Source organism: Rattus rattus, chromosome 3 (genome assembly GCF_011064425.1).
Source record: "Rattus rattus isolate New Zealand chromosome 3, Rrattus_CSIRO_v1, whole genome shotgun sequence".
In the NCBI taxonomy this organism is placed as follows: domain Eukaryota; kingdom Metazoa; phylum Chordata; class Mammalia; order Rodentia; family Muridae; genus Rattus; species Rattus rattus.
The window spans coordinates 61,259,995-61,284,614 of NC_046156.1; the positions used below are offsets into that span (position 1 = coordinate 61,259,995).

General features: G+C 44.0%; 1 protein-coding gene across 1 annotated transcript in view; it reads left to right on the forward strand.

The window, feature by feature from the left end:
- The window catches only part of Vps45 (vacuolar protein sorting 45 homolog), a 59,682-nt gene extending 36,918 nt beyond the window's left edge, over positions 1-22,764 (forward strand). The window contains exons 14-15 of the mRNA XM_032897707.1: positions 2,459-2,590; positions 22,446-22,764. Of these exons, the coding sequence (XP_032753598.1) occupies positions 2,459-2,590; positions 22,446-22,533 (220 nt within the window). The 3' untranslated portion in view covers positions 22,534-22,764. The remainder of the gene's footprint in view (positions 1-2,458; positions 2,591-22,445) is intronic.
- The last annotated feature ends 1,856 nt before the right edge of the window (positions 22,765-24,620 follow it).

Sequence of the window (24,620 nt, forward strand, 5' to 3'; positions counted from 1 at the left end):
CTGAGCTAAATCCTCAACCCCTGTAAAATCTTTTGAATATGTAGTAATTAATATGTAACCCTTAGAGCACTATGGCTAGATACATTGTTTGTCCTGATGGTTTTTGTTTTACAGTATTAAGAATGGGACTCCCAGCTTTGTATACTGACAGTATTGTAGCCAATGAAGTTTATCAGGCGGGGATTATTGCTAAAAGAATGGAACTCCCAGGCCTTGCACATGCCAGGATATCCCTAGCCTGTGAAGGGAGTTTCAAGTGAAGTGTATTTTAAAAGGTAAATTTAAGGCCTGGAGAGATGACACAACAGCACTGGCTGCTCTCACAGAGGACCTGGGTTCAAGTCCCAGCACCCACATGTCAGCTCACAACTATCTGTAAATCCAGTACCAGAGGATCTGAGACTCTCTTTTTGGCCCCCATGGGCACAGACATCCATGCAGACAAGATATCTATACACATAAAAGAAATATAAATTTGTAAAAAAAAAAAACTAAATTTAGTGTTTTAAAGACAAGATCTAGGCTGGAGAGATGGCTCAGCGGTTAAGAGCACTGTCTGCTCTTCCAGAGGGCCTGAGTTCAATTCCCAGCAACCACATGGCTGCTCACAACCATCTGTAATGGGATCCAATGCCCTCTTCCAGTGTGTCTGAAGACATCGACAGTGTATTCACATATATAAAATAAATAAATCTTTAAAAAAAGACAAGATCTTTATCCCAACTCCCAGAGACCTGTTATAATTGGCCCTCTAACTAGCTAATTGCAAAATAACTACCTATAAGAACAAATACTGTCTTGGTTTAATTGCTTCAAGATAATTTAGAAAGACATATGGAAATACAAAGAGGAAATGTACACATTGCGTTTTCCATGATCTACATGTAAGTGTGTATATTCTGACTTTAGTTTCCCATGATCTACATGTAAGTGTGTATATTCTGACTTTAGTTTCCCATGATCTACATGTAAGTGTGTATATTCTGACTTTAGGTTTTCCATGATCTACATGTAAGTGTGTATATTCTGACTTTAGTTTCCCATGATCTACATGTAAGTGTGTATATTCTGACTTTAGTTTCCCATGATCTACATGTAAGTGTGTATATTCTGACTTTAGGTTTTCCATGATCTACATGTAAGTGTGTATATTCTGACTTTAGTTTCCCATGATCTACATTAAGTGTGTATATTCTGACTTTAGTTTCCCATGATCTACATGTAAGTGTGTATATTCTGACTTTAGGTTTTCCATGATCTACATGTAAGTGTGTATATTCTGACTTTAGTTTCCCATGATCTACATGTAAGTGTGTATATTCTGACTTTAGTTTCCCATGATCTACATGTAAGTGTGTATATTCTGACTTTAGTTTCCCATGATCTACATGTAAGTGTGTATATTCTGACTTTAGGTTTTCCATGATCTACATGTAAGTGTGTATATTCTGACTTTAGTTTCCCATGATCTACATGTAAGTGTGTATATTCTGACTTTAGGTTTTCCATGATCTACATGTAAGTGTGTATATTCTGACTTTAGTTTCCCATGATCTACATGTAAGTGTGTATATTCTGACTTTAGTTTTGGGCCCAAATTCCAAAACTGATACTTCTGCTTGATGTAGTTTTAAAAAATGTATTGTGACAGAACTGTTTGTCTGCTTTATTTTTTCTTCTGATGGCACAAAAAAAGAAAAGGAAGACAAACTTGAATAACTGAAAACATGACCTTGCCCCGCCCGCAGAAGGAGCTGACAGGAGGTGTCTTTTCCTTTCTTATGAAGCCATTTTGATAAGACAGAAACACAGGAAACAGTGTGGTGCCTGCCGCCATGATGAAACCAGTGGCCAAGGAGATTCATCAGAGACGAGTGTCAAATCTGTTCTCATGAAAGAATGCAGATGCGGGATTACACTGATTACTAAATGTTCCGTTCTTTTTGTGTAATCACCATACGTACTGATTTGGTCCCACAGGGACAAACAGTACAGTAGTATTCTGCAAAATGCAGTATATAGCGCTATAGGAAGCTCTTGGCACAGGGCTGTGTGTGAAAGGAGATGTGTGACACACGCGTAAGCCACTGCCTATGGATGGCATGTTGCAGTGCAGCATCCTCAGCCTCTTGAATATAGAAGAATATTTTTGCATTTGGTTCCAGCAAACACCATTGTGCTATTCTGAAATCCCCAGCACAGAAATAAGACATCCGCTCGTAAGCAGAAAGCGAATCACTGCTCAGCATTTCCTTCTGCTTCCTGCCAATTTGCGATAATTAAAACTTTTTTTTAAACCCTTTATTCTGATTTGATTCTGCTTCCTTCACCAAAAAGGGATGGAGGGACCTTAGAAATTAAAACTGTGTGTATAATAATAATAACCCTTTATTTGTTATTAAAAGCCCCCCTCCGTGGCTTGGCATGTGGCACTCAGTCTCTGGCTTTATCACCGCAGGCCTCAGGACATCATCGTGTTCGTTATTGGAGGAGCCACCTATGAAGAGGCACTGACAGTCTATAACCTCAACCGCACCACTCCCGGAGTGAGGATCGTTCTGGGAGGAACAACAATACACAACACAAAAAGGTAAAAAACAAAAACAAACTCCCCGTCCTACGGTCCTCCCCTGTCCGGGGGATTATGTTCAAATTCCCTGTGTCTTGGAAAGACTAGTGACCAAACTGCAGCCCAGCACGTCTCTGGCACATGCAGACCTGCGCTGAGAAGGCAGCACCTGTGAGGTGAGGCACTGCGCGTGTGAGGCTCGTCTGCCCTGTACTGCTACCCGGGCGTGAGTTCTGTGCTCAGAGGAGAACCTCTAGTAACCAGACAGGCACTTTGAAAAAAGCCAAACAAAACCCACTATTGGCACTGGTGTCTCTGTCGATTAACCATGTTCAGTATGCACTTAGGGAAAGAATACAGTGACAAGCTAAAGAGTCCTGTCAAGTGCTATTATCAGGAAATGCAGAACAAAGCAAGGAAATAAGATCCTGGAGAGAGAGAAGGAGAGAGGGAGAGAGAGGGGGAGAGGGAGAGAGAGGGATAGGGAGAGGAACTATGGATTCCTCAAGTGGCTAAGGGACCTGGCAAGTGTTCGTGAGGAAGAGAACACACAAGCAGAGGCCCACACAAGGCGTGAGTATAGGAAGGGAGAGCCCTCTCTATCTAGAGCGAGCTCCACACAAGGCCTACTGTGGAGAATGCCTGTAGCACAGTAAACAGTTTAATTAACACCATAAGGATGGAAACCTGGGAGTAGGGTGAGGGATTGTTTTTTAAGAAAATATTGAAGTTTTTGATCAGGAAAATGACAGGAAATATATGTTGTTTTAGGAATATTAATGTGGCAGCAAGGGGTAGGGAGACTCCAAGACTAGAGAGATAGGTCAGATGTTTGGACCCAGTGATTGGTCTGAGGGATCTGTGCTGACACATGCAGGTTTGGGTAACTGAGTCATGAACAGGATTTGCGTGTTCTTTCATTCCATACCATCTTGATTTACAAGCATAATTTTGCCTTCATTATGGAAGTAACGTGCACTTATTGTGGAGGGTTTTATTTTTCAGTTCAGAAAGTGCAGAGAAGGGAAAGCTCCACAGCCCAGCCACTTAAACAGTGTCGGTGCTGACTGGATCCTCGCTGTCCACTTTCCAACGGCACGACTGCCTGGGTTTTAGCCCTAGCTGTCCCCAAACTCTTCTTGTGAACTCGGACAAGTCACTTAGCCTTTGTCAGCCTCTCTAGATTGTGACACACATATTTATAATGTGTGTGAATGCCGGGTGAGGTCCTTGCCCACTTTATAACTAGGGTATTCTTCTGATTTTCCTTAACTGCTTTTATTTTTTTTTTTTTTTTTTTTTTGGTTCTTTTTTTTTTTCGGAGCTGGGGACCGAACCCAGGGCCTTGCGCTTCCTAGGCAAGCGCTCTACCACTGAGCTAAATCCCCAACCCCTTCCTTAACTGCTTTTAAATCTCGTTATGTATAGCTAAGAATATTAACCATTAATCTTATATTTCACAATCTTTTACACTACTCCAATATTTTCTTAAATATCTAATTAATTTTTTGTGAATGAGTGTTTTTGCCTGCATATATGCTTAGCATGTATGTGCCTGGTGCCCAAAGAAGTCAGAGGAAGGCACTGAATCCCCTGGAACTGGTTAAGAATGCTTGTGAGGGGGGTTGGGGATTTAGCTCAGGGGAAGAGCGCTTGCCTAGGAAGCGCAAGGCCCTGGGTTCGGTCCCCAGCTCCGGAAAAAAAAAACAAAAAAAAAAAAAAAAGAATGCTTGTGAGCTGTTGTGTGGGTTTTCAGAACCCAGCCTGGGGCGTCTGAAGGAACAAATGCTCTTAACCCCTGAGCCGTCTGTCCAACTGCGAAGGTTTTGCTTTGTATCATTCAGTGTCTTGTGTGAACTGCAAGCGAACATGTGTTCTACTGTGAACTGCATGCAAACATGTGTTCTACTGTGAACTGCATGCTTGTTGCTATTATTTTCAAGTTTTTACGTAGTTAAGCTATCAGTGATTTCTGCCTTTGATGTTATGCTTAGAAAGTTCTTTCCCAGCCAAATTTATAAATGCTAACATTTTACTATTACTTTTGGGGCTCATATTTAAACTCGCATCTTAGTAATCTATCAGAATTTCATTTTGGTTTAAGCTGTGTGGTGGAGATTTATGGCTTCTATAGAAGTTATATAGAGGGGTTGGGGATTTAGCTCAGTGGTAGAGCGCTTGCCTAGCAAGCGCAAGGCCCTGGGTTCAGTCCCCAGCTCCGAAAAAAAGAAAAGAGAAAAAAAAAAAAGAAGTTATATAGATAGTGTTTTTTCCCTCCTGATACCAAATGCCTGGTACCACTTCGACCCCCCATTTCTCCTTCTCTGGACACTAACTGGCTGGATGTTAAACGTTCACTGGGTTCTGCCGGTATCTACCTAGAGTTAGCCATAGACCTCCCAACACTGCTGCAAGTTAGGATCCCCACAGCTCATTCTCTAGGTGGGAAACGTGTTAGAACCATGTGCAGAACTCAGGAAGCCGCTTTATGACATGTACTAAAGTGTTAGGAAGGACGTGACTCAGAAAAAGTCCAGGAATGTGCAGAGAGAGCAAGGTTTAGTGGACAGAGGGAGGAGGCCTCACATGCCAGCCTGAGGGGTGTTTGAACTTTCTCATTTAATGAAGTTCCATTATGTGGATAAGACTGAATAATCATTGGTCACTAGTGACTTAGACTCCAGACACTTCCCCCAAAGGTTGGGGCACAGGCTAAAAGTTCCAAGCTCTGACCATAATTTGATCTTTTCTGAATCTTGAAGCCCACAAGAGTAGCTTCATTGAAACAAAGGACACTCAGGAAACGCCGGGGTTTTAGGAACTCTGTGCCAAGAATGGGGACAAAGACATCTTTCTGTAATACCACATACATGCCATTACATATAGAAGAGTCATCTCAGCGAAATGTCACACTGAATACACCTCTGTAACCAGTGTCCTCAGAGATGCCCCGTGTGCCCGCTTTCCCCCGCCCCCAAGGCCATCACTACTTATGGGATTTCTGTTGCCATAAATTGATTTTACCTAATCTTAAAAGGTATTTGTTAGCCAGGTATGGTGTCTTTAATCACAGCACTTGGGAAGCAGAGGCAGGCAAATGTCTGCCTCATCTGCAAGTTCTAACCAAAAGGGCTATGGGGTGAGACCTTGTATCAAAAACGAAATAAAAATTTTAAAAGAAAATAAATGAATAAATAGATCTAGAGTCTAAATTTTTTAGTCCTGAACTCCACCCCCACAGAGCCATACCCTGCCCCCATAGAGTCTACACTCAGTTTGACTCAACTTTTCCTCCCAAACAGATTGACCTCCCTCGTCCCTCTTCTCCACCCAGGTTGTTTCTTTCATTCTGGTCTTCTCTTTGGTACAATTTTATTTTTACCAAAGAACACCCTCTTCCAGCTGTCAGTCACCTTGACATGTGTAGAGCTGTATTAGTCTGGCTACATTCAGAATTCTGTCCTGAGGACTGGAGAGATGGCTCAGCAGTTAAGAGCACTTGCTATTCTTCCAGAGGACCCAAGTTCAGATCCCAGAACCTACCATATCAGATGACGCATAACCACTTACAGCTCCAGCTCCAGGGGATCTGTTCAGCACTTAAAGTCAGTGAAATTATTTTCACTTGTTACTTTTAACAAATTTTCTTCGAGGCTGGGTGTGGTGGCACACTTCTTTAATCCCAGCATTCCTGAGGCAGAGGCAGGTGGATTTCTGTAAGTTTGAGACCAGCCTGGTCAATACAGCCAGTTTCAGGCTAGTTTGGGTATCATAGAGGGAGACTCTGCCTCAAACAAGAAAAAGTCTTTTCTCAATGTAATTGTTCATTATTTGAAGGCAATCTTCTGATGTTTCTTTGACTGGGGGGAGGGGGGTGTGAGGAGGGGTTCTCTGTGTAGCCCTGGCTGTCCTGAAACTTACTCTGTAGCCCAGGCTGGCCTCAAACTCAGAGAACCCCTGCCTCTGGCATGCTACCACCACCCAGCTTCTTCTGGTTAAAGACGATCTTTGTTATCTTTTATGCTCTAGTTTTAATATTCTAATGTAAATATGAATCTATTATATATTACTTTTTTTATAAAATCCTACATTTGGCAAAATTTCTGGGAAAAGTTTGTCATATTTATTCGAATGTTACCCCCCCTTCCCCTCCCTGTGGCCTCTCCTTCTGGAACTCCCATGAGACATATGCCTCATGTCCCTTAATCTCCCTTTTCTACTGTTTGTGATGTCTGTGGGCTTCCTTCTGTGTGAGCTTTTCAGAGCAGTATTCCAATTCAGGCTCTCTCTCTAGCTCTAGTGTCTGCTGTACTTGAGGGTCCATTGGTTTCCTTACTTTTGTTAACGCCCCCCTTTCTTCCCTGCTTTCAAGTTCTTCATTTCTTCTAAGTCCTATAATTTTTTAAATTAAAATATAATTATATCACTTCTCTTTTTTCCCTCCAGTCCCTCCATATCCTTTACATGTGCTCAAATTAATGACCTCTTTTTCTTTACTAGTGTGTGTGTGTGTATGTGTGTGTGTGTGTGTGTGTGTGTGTACATGTATACATCTGGCTATGGGGATAAAGGTAAGTTTTAGAATGCCGTTAGGAATTAAGTCTCTATAATCTGAAGCACATGGAAGAATGGCACCATCCTGGTTATCACGTGTGTACATAGAATTTTCAGTTTCATTTCTTAGTGTGGCCTCTACATCACGTGGAAGTCTCCACTCTGATTCCATTTCTCACCAAAGCTTATGTCCTGCCCATGGCCTTGTACAGGATTTATATATAAATACTACATTTTATAAATCCATACATACTAATGTTTAGCCCGTGATCTTAAGAATGCTGGCACAGCACCCATCCAGTAGTCTGGTTCATATTCTCTCTATCTAGTGTCTGATTCCTTGGCTGTTTCCTTCTTTTGATTGATTAACTGATTGACTGACTGACTGATTGAAGCAGAGTCTCCCCATGTATCCCTGGCTGGCCTCAAACTCAGAGGTCCCCTGCTTCTGCCTCTGGAGTGCTGGGACTACAGAGACGAGCCACGACCACCCTGTTTCCTCTTGCCTTTTAAACATTTATATACATGCTTAAGCATGTTTGCAATTTTCTCTTGCCATTTTGTATTTTGCTATAAGAGAACCTTTATATAATCTGCCTGAATCGCAGATGTGGAAATGTCAGCGAGCTAACCGTTAGGACGTGGGAGCACGTGACATGGTTATAATGTTATACTTCGTTCTCTGATTTTTACATGTTCCAAAGGTATCCTAAAGTTTTATACCTAATTGAGTGGCTAATGAGTGTTTTTGTCATAGAAGTGACTAGTACTGTCACATTTGGTTCAGGTTTTCCCCTTGCTGCTAATAAAAAAAATGTGCTGACTCTTTTTTTTTTCTTTTGTTCTTTTTTTTCCGGAGCTGGGGACCGAACCCAGGGCCTTGCCCTTGCTAGGCAAGCGCTCTACCGCTGAGCTAAATCCCCAACCCTATGCTGACTCTTAATAATCGTTGAGCATATACTGTGTGCTAAGGACAACGCTAAATGATGTAACATGTGCATTTAACCCTGGTGTGTACCATCATCAGAGCGCTAATAACAAGAGAGACAGAGACAGAGAGCTTGGAAGGCAGAGCCCCATATGCAGTTCTTTCATTAGTGTCGTCTCGTGCTCTGGTCCCCTGTTGTTCTCTGACACTCGCAGTCCGGAGTCAGAGGCTGGTTAGTGCTGGCAGCTGGCAGCAAGTGCTGTATCTTCTTGCTCCAAACGAGTTCTCTCAAGTATATTTACAGTCTTTGCTTTTAATAGCCTCCAACATCATGTTCAGAACAATCAAATCCACCTTCTGAAATTTACATTTCCTACTAAGTCTTTGTAGGTCTAGGACCTAAGGAAGTAGAATTTTCCCTTTACCTTGAAATATCAGAAGTGTGAGATTAAGCATCAGCATCTCATTTTTAAAATAAGTAGAATTACAAAGATGTGTGTATGTGTGTGTGTGTGTGTGTGTGTGTGTGTGCATGTAAAATAGTCTCACCACATATAAGTAAATAAAAATGCATATTTTCATGTTTGACTAATTAATAGTACTTTGACTAAATTTTCACTTCACTGTTAAAAACAGGAAAGAAAAGCTAATTTTTTTAAATAAATTCTTTGTCAAAGTCACTAAGCAGATGATCTTTTGTGTGAAATTAAGAAGTACCCCCAAATTCTGTCAGGTATAGATTTCATCTTGTGGAGCAGGCCTTAAAGTCAGTCAGGAAGTGGTTGGCTACTCTGTAACACTTATACCACTCTTACAGTCATTTTCAGCTGCTGGAAGAAGAGTCAGTTTCTAAGAGGGTAGCCCATGATAAGTTAGCAGCACTCAATCCAAGAGTGATTGGGCAACAAGAATTGGCCTTGCTGTAAAAGAGATGGGAGAGACCTCAGGTTAACAGGAAGGAGGGGGTCTAGGACAAGTTAGAGATGGGTGAATATGATTAAAACACTCTGTATGACATTCTCAAAGGACTAATAAAAGAAAAGAAGTAGATAGCCCTTAAAATGTCTACAGGTCCTCCCGACGACAGCTGACTGTGGTGTTCCTGTCTACTAGATAGCATGCTAAATACTGAAGCAGATGACTTAACAACACAGGGTGATTGAATCCTAACAGGATTGTTTACTGACTCCTGACCAATGAAGCTTTTAGGAAGAGGGACTAACTTGCTATGACAATTGTCAAACTTAGAGGGAAAAAAATTAATGTGTGTAATTTATAAATGATCGAATATTAGGTCGTTATAGTTTGCTTTTATAGATATATAGCCTGCAGCAAATTAATAAATATATTACTGATAACAAGTTATTACTGATGTCTCAAAAGGCTATTCATTACAAAGCCTTAAATAATTGGAATTAATACAAAAAATTCAACTTTCAATGGAAAGGGCCAATTTTCATGATGAGCACACATCACTAAGTTGTTAAGTAATCCATTACTCCTATTCTTATTGTTTTGTTTCGAGTCAGGGTTTTAGTGTTTTGCTCAGATTGGCCCTAAAATCCTGAGCTCAAGCAATCCTCCTGTCTCAGCCTCCTGAATAACTAAGTGTATACCCCACTGACTTCCCACCTCTTAAACCCTTGAAGTCCTAGAGCAGGGCCTGCAGGGCGATGGTGGCGTGAGTGAGTGCACAGCACTCAGGGGCCTGAGGCTGAGGAGGGTAGTCCCAGAGGTCAGTGGGAGAGATGGTAAGATTCTGTGAAAGAATGACAAACGTTAGATAGAGTAGGCTACTTGTGAGCTTGCAATTTAGACTTTAATATGAGGAGAATAAGTTGAGTGGTTTGTTTCTGTAAATTCATTGTAGGGATTGTTATTTTCCAGTATGTGATGCCCGAAGGGCTCAATGACAGCGAGGCACTCCTGCTCGCAAGAGCTCTGCAGTCAGTATTATTTTGGGAAACTATGGAGATTAGAAAGCAGTCTACTTTTAGACATGCCATAATGAATGCCCTCCTGTTGTGCTTAGAATTGTGTAAGAGATGGTATGGACTGCGTCACGGGGATTTGAAATAGCAAGAGCCCCATAGACAGGAAAGACACATCCTGTGTCTTGTGAGTAGACTGTGCCAAGACAAGACAGAGCTGCTGCCTGTACAGACTGACAGATGCTTCTTGTAGAATGTCTGTGGATTCGGGTCACTTGCTTTCCATGATCTTTGCAATCTTAAATAAAGCCTGAACCTACCACGGATTTACTACGCAGCCGAGTCTTAGAAGCAGCACTTACACCACCGTGCATAAATCACCCGCATGATGTGGAGGAAGCTCCTTACTGTGCAGAATACATGTGTCAAAACCGATCTGCTTTCCAAAACCTACAGGCTCCTTCGCCCTCCGTGGTACGTTTGTAACTGTCTTCTGTAAGTTGAAATAAACCCTGGTTGTGAACAGCACTGGCAAGTGAAGAACAGAGATGTCGAGCCCAGTGGTGCAACTGCAGCCCCAGCCTCTCAGGCGGCAGAGGCAGAGAACTTCACACTAGAGTCCAGCCCGGGCTTCGTCCTGCGTCCCATCCCAGGAAAATGAGTCTTTCCTTCCTTCCTCCCTAGGCATTTCTGGGACTAACATTGAGTTTGGTGAGGAGGCTTTATGCTGTGTTTTGTGGTTTTTCAGGGCATGGGGCAGTGCCGAGCTGAACCTGAACCTATACGTTCTACAGAACTATCCTGCCCTGGGCCGGATCTCTGCCCTTTGGTGATTTTTGGTGGTGGTTTGGTTTGAGCTTTGATATAGTGCCTTGAGTTACGCTTCTTCATTTTAAGCCAGAAGGTACCTGGAAGTGTATGCCCCGATCCCATTTTCATCTGAAGCAGGGCCTGGGAGTCATTGTGTAGCCTGAGAAAGACCCCCTACCTACCCTCCCCAGTACAGGGGTGACAGAAATATGCCATCGTGCCTGGCTTTCTCTCTTAGAACTTAAAGAGAAGTATATAGTAGTTCAATTTAAAATTCAAGTTGCCATTCAAAGGTGTGATTGAAGTGGCCTTTGAATCCTTTTTCACTTTTCTTTAACTTTTCAGACAGGAGCCATGGCAACTTAGACACAAATAACCAATAAGGAACCCTATAAAAATAATAGTTTATTACCACAGCAGGATTAACAGGGACCCACTATTTTAACAAAAACATTTTGTTTAATTGTGTATCTATTTTGGTCTTTCTGAAGCAGGGTCTCACTCTGTTCCCTAAGGTAACCTCAGATTTACAGCAATGTCCCTGCCTCACTCAGCCTCTCACCTGTGGGGATCACAGGTGTGCACCGCCATGCCCAGTTAAATGTCTCTTCCTTAGCAACTTCCTTACAACAACATGCTCTTTGTTGAGACAGCTTTTCTTTTCTTTTTTTTTTTCTTTTCTTTTTTTTTTAAGATTTTTATTTTTATGTATACAAGTATATGTCACTATCTTCAGACACACCAGGAGAAGACATCCGATCCCATTACAGATGGTTGTGAGTCACCATGTAGTTGCTGGAAATGGAACTCAGGACCTCTGGAAGAGCAGCCAGTGCTCTTAACCGCTGAGCCATCTCTCCAGCCTGGGACAGCTTTTCTTTGTGTAGCTCTGGCTGTCCTAGAACTCACTCTGTAGACCAGACTGGCCTCAAACTCAGAAATCTGCCTGCCTCTGCCTCCTGAATGCTGGGATTAAAGATGTATGCCACTACCCACTGCGGTAGTGTGTTTTAATAGCATCTCTGGCTATAATGCAGCAGGGTTCTGATGAGCAGATCTTCCATAGTCACATAACAGGTTTCTTTAGGGTCTTCTCTGATAGGTGTAATTGTGAATACCTTTGCTTAGATTTCAACACCAGTTAAAATAGAAGGAGGATAATATTTGCTGCCAGATACTATGGTGGTTTGAATAAGGCCCCCATAGGCTCATATATTTCAAAGCTTGATCCCCAGCTGGTGGAACTGTTCGGGAAGGATTAGGAAGTGTAGCCTTGCTGAAGAAGCTACAGGAAGTCATATCTCCTCATTGTTAGCCCCTGCAATGGCCTGGGCTGTGCAGTGTGGCCAGGTGGTATGTCTGTAGGGTCTGTGCAGGTTGTCCTCCTTTGGTTGGGCTTTGGTTCTTTGGTTTTTTGAAACTGGGTCTCTCAGTGTAGCCCTGGATATCCCCAAGCTTGACCTGTAGACCAGGCTGGCCTTGAACTCACAGAGATCCACCTGTCTCTGCCTCCTGAGGGCTGGGATTAAAGGTATGTGCCACCACTGCCTAGAGCCTCCTGTCTTAGTAGGACTCTTCTTACAGGATTAACTCTTCATTTGTCTAATTAATCACAGTAGCCAACCATGTCCTCAGGTAGGGAATGAAATGCCAGATTTCTGTTTCTATGAAGTCTATATGATATCTACCTTCACCAACATCTACACAGAGCAGTCAACAGCCATCCCACCCGAGAGTTTTAGGATACCTATCTATCACGTGAGAATAATATAAGTCAGTGGTTCATTTGCTCAGATATTTAGTGATCAGGAGATATAAGGGAGACAAATAAACTCAGTAAGCTAATCCACTTCATAGCAAATCAGAAAGTGACATGCATGCTGTAAAGGTGCATAGGTAATGCAGGTAAGGGGAGTTAATACTGCTACAGAAATGAGAGTGGGTCACACTGTTCAGTGTGGTATCAGGAAAGCCTTGTTAACATGGGATTTGTACAAAGACATGAGGGAGTCAGCCAAACTGATAGGGAAAGCAGGCACCCCGGGCACAATTAGCACCGTATCCTAGAGTGGAGTCATGCAGTGCACTGGGGAGCCACACAGGCTGGCAAGTCTGGGTGGAGTGGCTATACAATTAGACACCAGGGGGAAGCCGGTCATGAAGGGCCCTGGGAGGGTTACAAACACTGATTTTCACTATGAATTAGAACACAGGGTAGATTAGTTAGGGTGTGTGCTTGGCTTTAGGTGTGTCTGTATGCCACTTGTGGAGGGCTACCAATGGCAACCAGAAGAGAGCGATCTATCCTCTGGAGTTGTGAGCCATGCAGTGTGGGGGTTGAGAACTGAACTCAGCTCCTCTGAGAGAGCAGCAAGTGCCTTTAACCAATGAGCATCTCTCCAGCCAGGGTTGTTTTTTACTTTTTTAATGATGTATTGAGATGTAGTTCACAGATCACACAATTGACGGAGTATATAGATACTAGAGTGATTGATCTTCAGCACATTCACAGATAGGTTGGAACTTCATCATAGGCTAGAACATGAGTAAATTGAGTCTTCATCTTTTTGTATTTCGGGAGAGAATGATCCTTTCTTGCAAATGAAGGACCATCTTGGTTTGGTCTTTCTGCCTTACCACCACTTCACACACAGTCAGTACTAGAGAGTTCCAAGCGTTGCTGGTAGCAACTGAGTTAGCTGTGTGAATCAGGAGGCCAGGACCCTGACCGGTACGGACATAGTGGAATAGAATCCCTGTTTTCCCGAGATTTAGGATAGAAATGAAGGGAAAGAGATGGGCGTGTTAGCCAGCTGGCCTGAGAAGCACCGCATGAATGTCAGCCTCCAGAGCCATCCGATCATTTCCTCTGAAGACTCTTGACAAGGATGCATCCTGCTAGGTGAGGGCAAACCCTCCTTTTCCTGCCAGATTCCCTTTGAAATCAGGAATAATTATGACACGCACTGGGTTCAGTCCTCAGTAGCTATAAATCTACAAAGCAATTAAAGATCGCATTTTTCAGTTACCTTCCTCTAACTAGCAAAGGCTTGTAGGCTTGGCAACAGATAAGCAGGCATTCTCCTTCCACCAAGCCTTTCATCCACACTCAGTACAGACAGCGAGTAAATCCGAATGGAAGTGAACACCATTCGCAGTGAAGTGAGCAGACTAGTGTACTCTTTCTTCCTTTAAATTGTCTCTTTACCCAAAGCTTAAAACAAACAAACAAACACGCGCGCGCACACACACACACACGCGCACACACACACACACACACACACACACGTATTGGGGACTGGTGAGAGTGTGGAGAGAGTGCCATGGTGTATGGAGGCCAACTCACAGACATCATTTTCCTTCCCCCAGGTGACTTCCCTAAACTGAACTCTCCTCATCCCTATACCAGTGAGCCATTTCACCAGCCCACATAAAGGGTTGGGGGGTTGTTTTTGTCTTATATGATTAGGATAAGGATAGTGTCATGTACACCATTCCACAGCAGGTTTACTTTGAGAAATGAGAGAGTCTGCAGCAGTATACGGCATAGTATCCACAGTCCAGGCTGGCCTTGAACTCACAGCTTTCCTCTTGCCTCCGCTCCCATATTGTAGGTATGAGCTACCACTTCCAGGTCATACTTGGTTTTGTTATTTTTGTTATATTGAAAACATTTCCCCATGATATCAGATATCCCTTACAATATGTCTTTAACCATTGTAATCAGGCATTTAGACGGTTTACATTTTAAAACACATAATGCTAGATTAAATATCATATATATTAATAAATTCGTGCCCCTAGGCTTGACTATTTTTAATAGTTTGAAGTATAGCTTGAGTGGAAATGTTAATTTGCTTGGCATTCCTGGGACCAGCCTAGCATCGTGTACTCAACAGTATGGGGTCAGCCTGATGGCTCAGGCTGAGTTTTGTCTCGTGGTTTATGACGCCCTATGCAGATCATGGAGGGCCCTGAGTCTCGACAGATACAGTCTCTATCCACTGCTCTCAGTCAGACTCATCCAATTGTACCCTTTAAATCTGAGTTTTAGCATCTATGAATTATATCTCAATGTTAACATTAAAAAGTAGGGCTGGGGAGATAAAGCCTGGGGTCTACAAGGCCCTGGGTCACTCTCCAGTGCCACATGCAGCAAGACTAAAATATGAAAAAGCCAAGCTCTGTAGCAGCAGACTGACGCCTTCTCTCCATGTACTCCCCAAGATTGGTTTTCTCACCGTGTGGTCCAGTGTGGTTCAGTGTGGTTGAATGTCATAGCCCGTAGCCACCTAGTGCCATCTGCCTCTGAGGTTCACACCGAGAAAGACACTCTATAGCAGTTTCTAAGGAGGACATTACAGGCCTGGAGAGTCCACCCAGTGGTTAAGAATGAATACCACTCTTACAGAGGACCCAAGTTGAGTGCCAGCACCCACAGAAGACAGCTTATGACCCTGTAACGCCTGCTTAGGGAGTCCGGCATCCTGTCTTGGCCACTATGGGTGCCTGCTCTCAGTACATAGCTACACAGACGCATACACAGCTTAAAAAATAATAAAAGTAAATAATTTTTAAAAGAAAGTAACACTAAGGACTAAATTATAATGTGCACCTACTATGTGCTATCCACTGCTTTAATACCTTACACCTATGCTGTCTAAACAGCGGTCCCCCAGCCACTTGACTGGCTAGCTGGATTTGAGGTGAATTCCAAGTGTAAAAGACATCTTGGATTTCAAAGAAAACACATACAAAAATTTAAAATATCTCAATAATTTAAGATGATTATGTATTGAAATGATAATCTTTAGGTATATTAACTATTTATTATAGTTAAATTTCCCTTTTAGTTTTTTAATGACTACTAGAACATTTTAAATTACCTACGCATCTCACATTTAAGACTTGTAAATACTTTCAATTTTGGTTTTGTCCATTTTTGGATTTTGAGACAGGATCTCTCTACACAGACCAGGCTGTACTGGAACTCACTCTAGATCAGGCTGGCCTCATATTCGGAGACCCAGCTCCCTCTGCCTCCTGAGTGCTAGAATTAAAGGCCTGTGCCCCCACGCCTGGCCCCATTCGATTTCGCTTACTTTCTATAACGAGCCAATGAGATCTAACTGCTCGGCTGAAGAAGCCGAGGCAGTGAAAGGCCATAAACCCAAAGGCAGAACTGGAGCTGAGCCAGTGTCTGTCTGTCTGTCTGTCTGTCTGCCCTCCCCTGCCCCGCGCGCGTGTGTGTGTCTGTCTGTCTGTCTGTCTGTCTGCAGCTGGAATACAATTTTGGGAGGGTTTACCTGCTGTGCCTTCTCAGATCCTTTGCATTCAAATGATCCTTGTAAGGAAGGCAAGCCATGCAGCCCAATGAAAAAATAACATAGGTCAGGAAACAGAATCATTGCATTTGGGGTCTTTTGTCATCCCAAATAAAATTTAAATCAAAATAATTAGATGCATTAATTAGTGGCAACTGATGAGAAGCTGGGAAGGCTTGAAGCCAGGAGGGGCTGCTGCTGTGGTCAGCGAGGGCGTCGTAGACCTCGCACCTTAACAAGGAACACTGGGAACCTGGCCCTCCTGTAACCACAGGGTGGTTCAACCTCGCACCTTAACAAGTAACACTGGAAACTTGGCCTCTCCTGTAACCACAGGTTGGTTCAATCCCTGAATTATTTACAGAAAAATTAGGATACTGTGACAGAATTTGCATGTCACAGAGACAGGAAGTCATACACCACTCTCCTGCACCTGGGCCAGCTCAGGGTCCCCTGAAAGCATCAGAACCACGTTGGCTTGGTAGAGATTTCCTTTGTGCAAAGGTTTGCTTTCTTCCTGCCACTGACCAGCTTCCTCAGCACTGACTGTGAGGCTCTGTGCACTCTGTGCTCTCTGTGCTGTGAGGGCTCACGCCTGACGGAAAGTAGGCGCTTAAGAGGATGAAGTTGACTTTAACCCGGACTCAAGCTAAGGATATCTCCTGACTCTACACACTAGAACATCTTTAAACTAAAGACAACTTTTCATCATAAGAACAATATAGAATTCTTATAGGAAAAAAATGATACAGCAGGGGCTGGAGAGACAGCCCAGCAGTGAGCACTGTTGCTCTTGTAGGAACCCAGGTTGACTCCTGGACCCTCCTGACATCTCACCATCCAGAACTCCAGTTCCCAAGGATCCCTCTTCTGGCCTCTGCAAGCACACGCATAAATAAACAAACAAATATTAAAAATGTTAATAATAAACACAGCTAGACCAAAATAAGGTACTAAAAAATATCGAACTCCCCTATTAGGGCTGCTGCCCCTGGCCTGGTGCAATCTCTCCTCTACCAGTGATTGAGTGTGCACACCTTTGCCCTGGCCTTTGGTTTTCCAATCTGGCTTTCTTTGCAGCCTGGACTGGCCTCAAACTTTCTATTCTCCTGCTTCTTCCTCTTGAATGCTGAGATTAAAGGTGTGTGGCCCCACATAAGCTAATTTTAGATAAAAGACAGTGTGCTTTCAGTATAAACATGTCTGTGACGTTTTTATCCATGGAATTGTATTCTGTTGTTTGATTAACCAATCATCAGTTTTTTTCTTCATTAACAATATTTAGTATGTACCTATTCTGGAGCTATCTATTTGACAACGAACACTAAGACAGACAGACAGACAGACAGACATATACACACATACATTTTATATATACATATATATACATATATATATATATACACACACACACACACAAAATACTTTTTTTGAGATAGGGTTTCACTGTATAGCTCTATAGATCAGGCTGGCCTTGAACTCTGAGATCCACCCACCTCTGCCTCCCGAGTGCTGGGATAAGCCTGTGTCACTATAGCTGGGTTCCCTCCCCCCCCCCTGGATGCAGGATCTCATGTAGCCCATGCTGACACCCTAATTGCTATGTGTTTAAGGATGGCCTTGAAGTTTCCACTTCCTGAGCGCTCAGATTGCACATATGCACTGCTATACCTGCTACATGCAGTGCTGGGGACTGAACCAGGGCTCCATGATGCTGACATTCTCAGTCCATAGCTGACAGTGTTTGTAACGGTTCACCCTTGGAAGCAGCACCATCACTCTATGCGTCCTTATGACTACCCATGGGGGATAGCAACTGAGCAGGAGCACGTGCCGGGAAGCTTTCCTCACTGCAGATAGGATCACATTTAACTCTCCTAAGCCAAGAAGTAAGGTCATTGTGACCCCAACTTCCACATGGAACCAGGGGACATTAAATGATTTGCTTGGATCATATCTGGGAAGTACAGAGCTAGTATTCAAGCTCAAATCTTTGGGCTAGCAGCTATGTAAAGAAATGGCTGCATATACGGGTTATAAACATTGTCTAAATGCTAAACTTCCAGCCAGGGAGGATTTTGTTGTTTTTATTGGTTATTTTTTTTTTCAAGACAGGGTCTATATAACCTTGGCTGGCCCTAAACTCACTTTGTAGGTAAGGCTGGCCTTGAACTCATCTTCCTGCCTCCATCTCTGAGTGCTAGGATTTTCATTCTGTTCTTATAGTTATGGCTGCTCCGGCAAACTGCTGTGGTGTTGGGTGTCCGCAGGGGTGGGAAGCATATCTTCGGGTCTGTCTTCCCTTCACTGACTCCCGCTTGGTCCTGCATGACTGATACACAGCAGTTCTTTCCCCCTCACAGACACTGAGGGCCTTTCTCCTTCCGTCCTCTGCACTCCAGCAAATCACACAGAGCGCTGGATTCTCCCAGAGTCCCAGTGTTTGCATCTGACCTGTTCCTTCTCAGTGAAAGGAGAAACTGGGCCAAGGCTTCTATTTGTTTTCCTTTGCTTTGTTTTTCTCTTTCTCCTAAGTTGGTATCAGTAAGAGACAGGAATTGAGGAGTTGTTTTGCTTGTAACAGACAGTTGTAGCACCCACAGGAAGGTACAAGGTTGCTCAGGAGGACCGATAGTTATCGAGGCATTGTTTTCCAGTTAACTCAGTGTTTCACAGTGCGTCCTACAGACAGTGCATTTGAGGAGACACTGACAGAGCCATTTGAAAGAGTGGGCAGACAACAAAGTGGTAAAGGACTGCGTGTTCTCTTGGGAAGTCGTGTCACCTTAGCATGTTACAGATGCTGAGAAACTAGAGTAAAACTGCGCAGATTTTAGGTTTATTACTTGATATTTATGAAAAGAGATGTAACATATACAACAGAAAGCATGCTATACTGAACACGTGAACTGTTCGCCTACCTCAAGGATGCAGTGCTGCCCAGCACACACGTGCTGCTTCTCTGCCTACGATGCTTATCTTCCCATGCTTTGATACAGTCCTGTGCATCTCTATCAGTTAGGCTGGATTTCTAAATAACATGTTTAGTTTTTCTTGGTTTGAATCACAACAAAAGTGATACTGTACTTCCCTCGAGAGCATCCGGCTACTCTTTATCTGTATCATTGCTTGTGACCTTGGTCACTCACTTTTCAGTGCTGTGTAATATTTCCTTCTGTGGACAAACCAGTCCATTTCTGGGTCACCTGAAACCTGGAAAGGTTTTTTGTTGGTGTTTTATGTATTTGATATTGCTTCTTTCAAGGAGAAAAGTATGAGCCAAGAGTACTAGCGTAATATGATTCTATTGTTTGAGAGCATAGAAGATGCTCACAGTGACTGTGAGCTAGCACTTAGGCTGGAGAGAAAAGGAAGCGATGCACCTTTCTCAGTGATCCTGGGCTCCAGCCAGGGAGTTAAAGAAACCTGTGTCTCAATTAGAATATGACTAATTCCTAGGAACATGCAAGAATACAAAATAAATGTAACGTCTTTTGTAGTATTATTTTCACATTTGGGAGACACGTAAAGGACTAAATTAATAAAGTAAAATCAACTTGGAGGCAAGAAAGCACAAAGACTGCCAGGAAAATAGAAAATCCCAAGTGCTGGAATTCAGCACTTGGCTTAAGGCCACTTCTTCTTACATGGTACATAAAGACATAAAAACTATATATTCCATATTTCTGTTGTACAGACTTAGTGTATATATGGAAGGGGTATGTATACCATGGCCACATATGGACATTAGAGAACAGCTTGTGGGCACCAGTTCTCCCTGTCCACCACGGGCATCCAAAGATCACACTCAGGACATCAGGCTTGGCACCACACATCTTCTCCCACAAAGCCACCTCACCAGCCATGTCTGTGCGTCTGTGCGTTAGATGTCAGTCCCCACAAATCAGCCCTCTCCCCCTTCCATCCTCCCACATGTACTGTCTGCCTGTGGACTACAGTGGAAAGGACAAGATGGTGATGTGGATATGAGCATACTGCAATGTTGCTGAAGAACTGTCTAGGAACAGTTATTCAAAGCAGTTACCGTAACAATTAACACAGCATCAGTGCTGTGAGTGCTGGCTCTGGTCTGAAAAGATGATAAAAGCATTCCAAAAAGAATTCTTTTACTCGATGAGTGTTTGCCTCCACACGTGCATGTGTACTCTACATCTCGCTGGTGCCCACAGAGGCCATCAGACCCCCTGGAACTAGAGTTACAAATGTTTGTGAGCCACATGGAAGTGCTGGGGACTGACCCAGGTCTGCCAGAAGTGCTCTTCACCTTTGGGCCACCTCTCTCGCCCAGCACCAGCTTCTCTGTGTAGGACTCAAGAGTTTTCAAGGTTTGCTTTCTGAATTAAGGGTGAGGCTCCTCTCATTCCGTCTGTCTGTCTGTAGAGCTGGGAAGTCCCCTGCTGGCAGCACACTCAGAGCTGTGCCACACCCCTGCCCAGATGTGTTTGAGCATCTGGCTCTTAAGGTAGGACTCAAGCAGGGGTCTTGTGCGCATGTCCAGTCATGCACAGTAAATGTTTGTTGATTGAATTTAACTGAACTGGATTGGATCCTAGCTACACAAGAGATTTTTTAGTTTGTTTTTAGGTGAGATTGATTTTTTAGGAATCTAGACAAGCCATTCTTTTTATTTCATTGTTTTTAAACACAGTCTAAATTTAGGACACAGCTACCAATATGTTCATTGCCCATAATTTTTAAGCACTCTGAGCAGTGAGTCATCAAAGTCCCTAAATAGATATTTGAAAAGTCACAATAGCCCTGGGAAACAAAATTAGGTTTGGCAAATACCGTGTTTTCTCTCTGCAGTCAGGAATGTGTGGTCTTACTGATCTGCATGGGAGGAACATTCGGTATAATTTTAGCAAGTTCTTTTCCCTTCGTACTAGAGTTGAGAATGAGCAAAGATCACCTGACAGCTCCAACAGGGCGCCTACAGCCTCCTCCTTACTGGAAACACCTGCTGGGGGCTGCTTCCTTCCCAGATGGCAGTGCTCATCCTCCTGACCCTGATCCATCCCCTCCAGCAGTGCCAGGTCAATGGTTGAAAGGAGGCCACACAGAGGCACCTGTGTTTCAGTAGAAGGCATTGGCCATGGTCTCTACTTCTTTCCCTTCATTTTTTGTCTCAAGTGGAGTTTGGAATTTAAATCCTCCAAGCCCCAGCATCTTCCAGCTCTGACTGTAAAGCAGGGTGAGGTATTTCCCATCCTTCCTCAGCGTAGAGCATGCTTACAAACGCCGTCAAAATAACCTCATGTTAGAGAAGGCTTTCTCACCATGGCAGCTAGCTTAACTAATTCATTGATCCAGCCTGTGTGTTTGGGGCAGCTTTGTGAAGCCCCGGAACTGGCTGAGTAAAACTACTCCACCTTAAGCAGAGCCTGTCTCAGTGAACGGTCAGAACCAACACCACCTCAGGCTGCCCTCTGCCTCTACATGCATCCTGGGACACACATCATACACGCACAAAGGCTTTCTAGGAAGGTTTTCAAAGAGGAAGAATGTCCAATAGGATAAGATCTGTTTTAGGAAAATATATGTAATATGTACTAAGGTAACATGATCCTAAGGCAGTGAGTGGTTCTCAACCTGTGGGGCATGTATATATCAGATAACCTACATACCATATACGCACATTACAATTCATAAGAGTGGCAAAATTAGTTATGAAGTAGCAACAAAATAATTTTATAGTTGAGGATCACCACGTGACAAACTATATTAAAGGGTCACAGCCTTAGGAAGGTTGAGAATCACTGTCCTAAGGTAATAACATAAAACCTTGCCCTTAAAAGTTTCAGTGGAGGGGTTGGGGATTTAGCTCAGTGGTAGAGCGCTTGCCGAGGAAGCGCAAGGCCCTGGGTTCGGTCCCCAGCTCTGGAAAAAAAAGAAAAAAAGAAAAAAAAAAGTTTCAGTGGGTAGGGACACGTGCTGCCAAGCTTGATGACCTGAGTTGAACCTCTGACCTCTACACTAACACTGTGGCACATGGCATAGCATAGCACTACACTTAGGAGGCGGAGAGAAAAGGCTTGTGTGAAGCCAGCCTGCTTTACAGTGAGCTCCAGACCGGCTAGAGCTGTCACAAAATCCTGTCCAAAAAAGGGGGAAACACAATAATGTGTACAAAGACGTCGTCCTCCTGGGCTGGATGTCCTACCCGGCGTCCTCAGACTCGGCACGCAGGATGGGCCAAAGTTTCTCCAGCTTTAGTCATGGTTCTTGCCCAGCTCAGTGCCGGGAAGGCGGTGTTCTGTTTTGCTGAGGTTTTTGCTTTTCTGCCAAATAACCTGGAATCTCTTTGTCAGTTTCCTAGAGGAAGTCCTGGCTTCTGGGCTGCACAGCCGCAGCAGAGAGAGCTCACAGGCCACCTCAAGGTCAGCAAGCAGAAGATGAGATGGCAGTTGAGAACAGAGAGAATGTCACGGCCTCCCTCTTACCCCGTCTCGGCCTTCCCTGTGACCAGGGGCTTCAGGGTGGCTCTTGTGTTTGCTCTGACTCACTCCAGGTAACCCTGACTCCTGAACTGCTGGCACACCCGCCGGCTGGGACTGCCAATGATGAGCCCACCCCAACCCACTTGTGATTCTGTATCAAATAAATATGTTCTTTGTGTATTTGACAGCACAGTTGCTTCAGTGTTTGATGGGCTTTGTTGAGATGGCACATAAGAAATGTGTTGTCAAGGTAAGAGGGCTCCAGAAAGCCATGTGACACACATGGTACCATCGCTATGTCCTGTCTTCTCTTGATATCCCGAGCAAGTGAAGTTCTGACATGAGCCAGCCATGGTAAGGACCATGGAATCAAACCTTTGCAAAGCTGGCAAAGCTTTCCCCCCAGATCAGGTTTGGAAAGGCAAATCTTCTTCTGGTCAAGAAGAGTGTTCTAGAAAGGTTGACCACTGCCTGGAAAAATTAGCAACTACAGCTTCCTCCTCCAAGATGACCACAGCCTGAGACTGCTCCTGTATAGACAGATTCTACCTACCGAGACCAGCCTGAGACTGCTCCCCTACAGACACCACCTACGAGACCAGCTAAGCTCTCCCCCTGGGCTGTACACAGTGCAGAGGCTCCAGCTTGTCTGGCAGCCGCAGTCCATCAGAGTACAGACAGCCCATCTGGCCCCAGCTTTCCTGTGCCTGTGTTTGTGTGTGTTCTTTCCTCTGCCCCAGTCAGGGTTCTAGGACCAAGGCTCAGGGGACACAGTCCCTGGTCCCCTGTTACCTCATCCCTTACACTCCTTGCTTTGGAGAGTCATTTGCTGTGGCATTGTGAACTCATGCGGGGTGGCATAGGAATCCATCTGCAGAGATGTGAGTGACTTTGATGTTATTGAGGCTCATTCATGGGAATTCTCAAGGTGAGACTGGAGATGGTGTTAGACAATGGAGGCACAGCCCGGAGGCAGGGCTGTTCAATTATGGAGCAGATGAGCGCTCTGGTCCCAGGCTTGCCTCTCCTGGAAGCAGTGATGGCATCTGTATGTCAGGAAGTCAAGTGTGTGTGTGTGTGTGTGTGTGTGTGTGTGTGTGTGTGTGTGTGTACACATTGGGGTGGCAATGTCCTTGAAACCAGAAAAGGGCATCCGGTCTCCCAGAACTGCAGTTGGAGCCTGCCCCGTGTGGGTGTGGGCAACTGAACTCAGGTCCTCTGCCAGAGCAGCCGGCTCACTTACCTGCTGAGTCCAGCCCTCACCTTCTGTGTGATAAGTCCCTAGCATCATCCAAGTGTGTCACATTTACATAACCATTACTGGACAGAGTAATCTTTTGTGGCTGCTCAGTTCTCTCCTCCATGGAGTGAAGATAATTAGTGCCTTCTTCACGTGGCAGTAGGACTACATGCAATGATCCAGGACAATATTTACCGAGCTAATTCTAGTATCACTGGTCTCTTTTCTATTAAAAAAAAAAACATTTTAGTTAAGAAGATATAATAACTCTTCCTCTCTCCCGTAGGCTAAAATGCCCTAGTCAAAACACCAATCCTATTTTTAAAATAGGATTTTAAAGTCAAGGATATTTGTTTTTAAATGTCAGTTCAGATAGTTCTGCCCAGTAAACGTACAAACAGCAGTTTACAAGACGTTACCTCTGAGAGTTTCTGCTTCCCCCTAACTGCTGAGGACAGCTGTTGTGATGCTCTTACAGGTGAGCATGCTAAGTCACAGGAGTCCTCTCAGGATCTTATCTCCCTAGAGAGATCAGCTCACGGGGTGTGTGTGTGTGTGTGTGTGTGTGTGTGTGTGTGTGTGTGTGTGTGTGTACACATTGGGGTGGCAATGTCCTTGAAACCAGAAAAGGGCATCCGGTCTCCCAGAACTGCAGTTGGAGCCTGCCCCGTGTGGGTGTGGGCAACTGAACTCAGGTCCTCAGCCAGAGCCGCCGGCTCACTTACCTGCTGAGTCCAGCCCTCACCTTCTGTGTGATAAGTCCCTAGCATCATCCAAGTGTGTCACATTTACATAACCATTACTGG